We start from the raw sequence: 6,364 nt of genomic DNA on the forward strand, positions 1-6,364 counted from the left end.
TGCCCGTCCCCTCCCCTAGCCAGGGCGCCTCGTGCCGCCCTCGCTGCTTGGGGCGTGGAAGCGCCGGATCACGCCACGGTTGTGCCATCGGACCACGCCGCCTGGTTAAACATTCACGGGAGCGGCCGGCCCCGCCGCCCCGCGCTTCCCGGCGTCAGCCTACAGGAGCGCGGCCGGGGCGTGAGGGGGCTTCCCGGCCCGCGAGCGGGGCCTGGCGGCTCCCCCGGGCGGGGGCTGCGTCCCCACCTTGGCTGCGGGCCCCGGCCCAGCGCCTCACGCCCTCCTAGCCTGCAAGTTTTTCCTCGTATCCGGCTTAACCCTCCCTTGCTGCAACTGGAGCCCGTTGCTCCTTGTCCTGCCGGCTGCCCCCACTGAGAGCAGCCCGGCCCCATCCTCTTCCTCTTGGCAACCCCCTGCAGGAGGTGTAAATCCCACCTCGGTCTTCTCTTCTCCAAACTAAACAAGCCCAGTTCCCTCAGCCTCTCCTCCCGGGTCATGCTCCAGCCCCCCAGCCATTTTCCTTGCTCCCCGCTGAACTTGTCTCCAACTTGTCCCTGTCCTTTCTGTAGTGGGGGGCCCACAACTGGACCCAGGACTCCAGATGTGGCCTCCCCAGTGCTGGATAGAGAGAGGGGAAGAATTATTTCCCTCCATTTGCTGGCAATGCTTCTACCCACGCAGCCCAGGATGTCGTTAGCCTACTTGGCAACACGGGCACACTGCTGGCTCATAGCCATCTTACTGTCCACTGTCACCCCCAGGTCCTTTTCTGCAGAGCTGCTGCCCAGCCAGTCACCCCGGTGCATGGGATTGCTCTGTCCTAAGTGCAGGACTTTGCACTTGTCCTTGTTGCACTGCATGAGATCTCTTTTGGCCTGATCCTCCAATTTGTCAGGGTCACTCTGAATCCTAGCCCAGCCCTCCAGCGTATCTCCGTGTCATCTGCAGACTTGCTGAGGGTGCGCCCCTTTCCATCTTCCAGACTGGAAATGAAGATATTGAACAAAACCAGCCCCAGAAGCTCCATCCTTGGAGGTTTTTAAGGCCCAGCTCAACCAAGCCCTGGCTGGAGGGATCTAGTTGGGGATGGTCCTGCTTTGAGCAGTGGGTTGGGCTGGATGGCCTCCTAAGTCCCTTCCAGCCTGAATTGTCTATGAGCACAGAGAAGGCCCTCAGCGAGCCAGGCAGAGCAGGGAAGGGCCAGCCACAGCCCCTGGGTTGGAGGAGAGCGCTACCACCCTCACTGAGGGGCCTCCAGGTGACTTCATAATCCAGTCCTTGAGCCACAGACCCATCCACAGAAGTTGCAGGCTTTTCTGTGAAGGAGAGTAGACAGAGGCTGGGATTTTTCTCCTTGTCTTTCCTCCATTCTCTCTTCTCTGCTTTCCTTCAAAATGGGTTGGTGCTTGGGTGAGGTTGTGGCACCATCGGAGCTGGGATGGCAGCCAACAGCTCCTCCGGCTCTTGGCACCAGCATGCGTTTCCTTGGAGTCTGCCTGGGTTGCATCCTTGTAGCACTCCCTCTGGCTGCCACGAGAGCTCAGGCCCGTACTAAACTGGGAACAGAGCGCTTGTTTTGGGAGCCAGGAGCCAAGTCTTCACACACGGTGCCTGGTCCAGCAAAGCTGATGCTTGAGGATCATTGACTGGAGGTTGGTAATGTTGGCTTCAGCAAGGATACTGCCTTTGTGCCAGCAACTTCCCATTTGATGCAGAGGCTTGGGAATTACCTGGAAGAAGAAGCCCTGCTCGAGGGAACTTGGAGGGATGCAAAACTGTCCCGGGGAAATATTAACAACTTCCTGGCAAAACGAAGAAAAAGCCAAGATGCGCCCAGTTCACCCTTACGTGCCCTCACTTTGCTGGCAACCGCTTCTATTGAGTGCATGGCAAGCAGACTTCCCAGTGGCAACCCTCAAGCCAAGCATCTGCCAGTGAAAGGGGCAGAACCAAGAAGTGACAGTGACAACTCTAACAGGGGACCAGCTGTAGGAGGCGAGCAGGATTGGTGACCGTTCAGGAACCACATGACACTACAGGGCTTTAGAGCAAGGAAAAAGAAGGCCATTTTGGTAACCCATCGAACACCTTGAAATGAAGACAAATCACACTCCCAGTAGCCATAGATGCTATTCTTTTTAGAGGAGTCCTAATCCTATGCCCTGCCCTGTAAAGCTCTGCACTGTTCAGTCTTTACTGAGACATAGGTCCAGACCAATTCCTTTTTTGCAGCGTGCATCAGGGGTCACCTTGGGGGGAATCACAGTCACAAAGCCATGTTGCCACCCATAGGGTGACAGAGATGCCAGGAATTAGCCAGGCTCAGCTGTAAGGATACTGCAGAAAGAGACATCCCTTCCCCGCCGCCCACCCAAACCTAATGTATTCTGCTCAGGAAATCTTTTCCTTTTTATAAGGAAACAACTACCCAAGGATTTCTGTATATCCATGTGAGAGCTGGCAAGTAAAAATGCCAGTGCTAAAGACCTATTTTCAGAGGTGGATGAGGTTTATAAATCCCTTCCCTGGCTTACTCAGGAGATGAATTTTCATGAAGCGCTCTAATCCTGTTTAAGCATTTTTTACAGAATCGTCACACATTGCAGTGCTTTTCCCCCAGCGTTGGTCTGCGCTTGCAGACGGCTGTTGGGATTCCTTTGCAAGTCCTTTTTGCTGACCGCAAGGAAATGACCGTACCGTTTAAAATACCTGCATGGGGACATGCATTTAGACAGAGCCTCGTTGACAGAGGAAACCTGGCAAAACATTACACAGCCTAGAAAATGTTCCACGCTTAGTTCAAACTATACAGCACGTTCAGGAGCACAGATAGGTTCAGTGGACAGAGGAATTGACTGGGACACAGGAGACCTGCAGTCAATTTTTAGCTCTGCTACTGACCGGCTGAACGACCTTAGGCAAATCACTTCACCTCTGCATTCATCAGGGTCCCCTCTGCGTTTTGCCCATTTGAATCCCAAGCTTTTGTGAGGCAGGACTTCTCCCCTCCAATGGGTTTATACAGTACTTAGCACAACAGAGCCCTGATTTTGGCTCTGATGCTGGAGAGAAGGATATCACCCTTTCTTTAGTACAAAGGCCCCTGTCACCAGGGGCCTGATCCTGCTCTCTAGGAAATCAGTGGGATCAATTGTAATTGAAGCTGGGATTTTCCAAAGGGGTTGGTGAATTCGGACCCAGATCTTGCTGAAACTCAGTGGGTTTCAGCCCCCTGCAGATCCTTTGAGAATCAAAGCTTGTTAATGGGTGCAGCATCAGGTCCTGGATTTGCACATGTTGGTAAAACAGCAGTGAAATGAACTGGACCTTTAGCTAATACGAATCTGCAGTGCAATGCAAAGGGCAAGAGCAGACAGCATAAAAAATGGGCCTGCTCATGCTCATCTGATTGAGCCTGAGCTTGAGCACAAAAGCCTTATTGAGATAACTTCATTAGTGTAATGAGAGGAAAGCAAAGGGGGACACTTGGCCGAGTCCATGTAGAATCAGAAATCAGGCTCAGTACCTCTTATAGGGGAGGAGGGGATGGAAGGAAGTCGTGAGTGTGTTTGCTGCCAGTTTTCTGCCACTTGCTGTCAGTCACCCAGAGCTGCCTTTGCTTCATGGCTTGCTGTCAGCTTGTCTTCATCTTCCTGCAGCAGAAGTGAACTGACATGCAGAGGAGCCCAGCAAATTGGCAGACTCTTGGAAATGGCATGAGTTGCTCCAGATTTGCAGCTCAGCCAACCCTTGCAGCTGCGGGGCATTTATTGGAGCAGAAAGCAGGTCCCCAGAAGGATGGAGCCAACAGCGCCCACTCCTCCTTCTGCTCCACTGCTGCCTGCACACAAGTGTCCTTCTCTCAAATCTGCCACGTGCCAGGGTGAGCATGGAGAGTTAGTGAGCAGGGCAGATGCATCTCACCAGAACGGACTGGAGTGAGACACAACATGAATGAGCCTCCCTTTAAAAGGAGCACTAAGGCTAAAATTTGCAGCCAGGAGGGCCCACGGCTTGGCTCCTAAATCCATAAGTTGGTGCCTACTATAGAAGCAACCCTGATTTCAAAGTCAGGTACTGAGAACTTACAGCTCCTAGCAACACCGGGCTGATGAGTGGATGCTCAGATGAGGCTCCTCTATAGAAGTGCCTACATCTGGATTTCAGAGCGTAGCTTTAACCACCCAGCCTGAATCCAGAAGCAGCTGTGCTCCAGTGAGCATTTCTAAACCACCAGCAGCCACAGGCCCTGGGGGCAGCCGGGTGGAGAGAAGGACTGGATCCTGTCATACATGTGAAGCTTTGTGGCACAGCCCAGAAAGTTTGTGGACCCTCCATCCATGGAAGTTTTTAAGAGCAGTTTGGATAGGCAGGGGTGGTTTAGATAGGGGTGACCCTGCCTTGAACAAGGGTTGATTTAGATATGACCTCCTGAGCTCCCTGCCAGCCCTGTTTTCCTGTGAGACAATATTTATCCCAGGTTTTGAAGTCCTGAGGTTCTTTGGACCGAAGATCCTGATTATTAGGGGCTGCTAGGGGGGAGCTTTACAGGCTGTATCATGCAGGAGGGGCCAGAGAGGGTGTCCACATGGACCTTTTGGATTAGCCATCCATTTTGTGGCAGAAACTGGACTCAATGGGCCAGAGGGTCCCTACCAGTGCTGTGCTCCCAGGACTGCTCAGATGCAGGCTCCGCTCTCAGGCCAGAGCTCCCACCTCTGGCAGCATCCTCACCAGCCTCCCAATATAATCTTTGCATTGTTTTTTTTAAGTTAGTCATGATCTCAAGAACAAGTGGAGCGTTCTCTCTTTACTTTGCTCCCCCACACTTACCAAGCCTAGCCTTTGTGTCTCCCCACCCCTCTGCCCCCAGGGTAGCTGTCAGTGGGAATGAAGCTGGGCTGCACTCAGCTAAGATGCCCACCATTTCCCTACATCCTTGGCTAGTGACGCTGAGGCTGCCCATAAGACGGTGCTTTGAGGGTCGTGAAGCAGGACAGCTGCCTCTGCCAGGCGAGACAGAGTCATCTCACAGCCCGTCTGAGACTCACTCATGGCTGCCAACTTCTGGTAGCTCCCAGCACCACCACTGAGGAGCGATTCCCGTGAACAAACAAGGTGCCAGGGTCACCAGCGCAGAGGTGGACTGAAGCCAGCTCCTGGGAATCCCGGAGAGGCAACATCACCCCGTGTCGTACGTACGTATCAAAGTTGATAAGTCAAGGCAGCCCTTGTGAATCCCCGACCGCAGTGCTTGTGCAAGGGTGTACAAGTGTTAAGACCAAACCTAGCCCAGTTTGGGGAGGAGGAGGCCAAGTCGTGCTGCAACAGACACACACCTTCCAGCTATCATACGGCCACCACCCCTGGGGAATTCTGGATTTGATCGAAGAAGGTTGGGAACAACAGGAAGGGTTGGCATGAAGCCCGGTAGCACACATGCCAGAGATGAGGGAGCGCACCGTTTCCGAAGTGGCACACTCACAGACCGAAGCGGTGCGCTCACGGACCAAAGTGGCGTGCTCACAGTTTGCTATACCTTAGAGAGAACATTGCTTCCAGGGTGCTTGGTCAAGAGCCCAGACACAGGACCCCCCCAGTGCCTCAGTCCTCCCCTTGCTCCTAGGCCACAGTACTGGGCATTGGCGGTGGCATTGGCGATACTTAGGGGGTGCATGTGGATCGTCTGTGCACCCCCTGGAAGCACCAGCTGTGAACTGGAAGTGTACTTCTGGTTTTGCCCCTTGGGGACCCCCTGCCCCAGCCGGTGATGATCCGCTGGGGGATCCCCCCCACCCCGGTCGGCAATCTGGTGCCCCCCCCAGACTCAGGAGGCACCAGTTGCCCATGGGCAGTGGTACCCTGGAAGTGGAGAGGGGCTGCTGGGTTCCTTGGCCTGCAGTGTGCCACAAGGGAGGAGGTTTGGACAGTGGGCGATTTTTCAGCCCTGTGCTAAGACTCTGGACTTGGTTCCTGCAGGGCAAACACTGGTTCATTCAGCACTCTCAGGAGCGGGGTTCATCTTTCCCATCTCAGGACAGGAGGAAATGGATGCTAGGGCTCACATGTATAAGGCACTCTTCATCAGTATTTCCCAAAGTGCTCCATTAACTTAATTTCCTGCCACTTCTGTTGACAGCACCCTTGTTTCCCTGCTCCTTGCCAGTGGTGACCTGGAAGACTTTTCTGCGGGGTGCTGTGTGGCTGTGGGACACGCGAGGGGTCAGAGCGGATATTCTTGTGGTCACCTTTACACAAATAACCAAACTGGGGGCTGGACATGAGGCTCTCAAAGGATCTGTCCAGTCCTGTGTTCCTGTTTCAAGTGGAGGCAGAGAAAGTAGAAGGGGCTGGACGAGGGTCA

The 6,364-nt window shown here is 53.9% G+C and overlaps 1 protein-coding gene across 1 annotated transcript in view; it reads right to left on the reverse strand.

The window, feature by feature from the left end:
* Positions 1–131, reverse strand: part of PCSK9 (proprotein convertase subtilisin/kexin type 9) — a 25,136-nt gene extending 25,005 nt beyond the window's left edge. The window contains exon 1 of the mRNA XM_019501238.1: positions 3–131. Within this exon, the coding sequence (XP_019356783.1) occupies positions 3–88 (86 nt within the window). The 5' untranslated portion in view covers positions 89–131. The remainder of the gene's footprint in view (positions 1–2) is intronic.
* Positions 132–6,364: the final 6,233 nt, after the last annotated feature.

The sequence above is a fragment of the Gavialis gangeticus genome, unplaced genomic scaffold, assembly GCF_001723915.1.
Source record: "Gavialis gangeticus isolate Ggan-Ray unplaced genomic scaffold, GavGan_comp1, whole genome shotgun sequence".
NCBI classification, from domain to species: domain Eukaryota; kingdom Metazoa; phylum Chordata; order Crocodylia; family Gavialidae; genus Gavialis; species Gavialis gangeticus.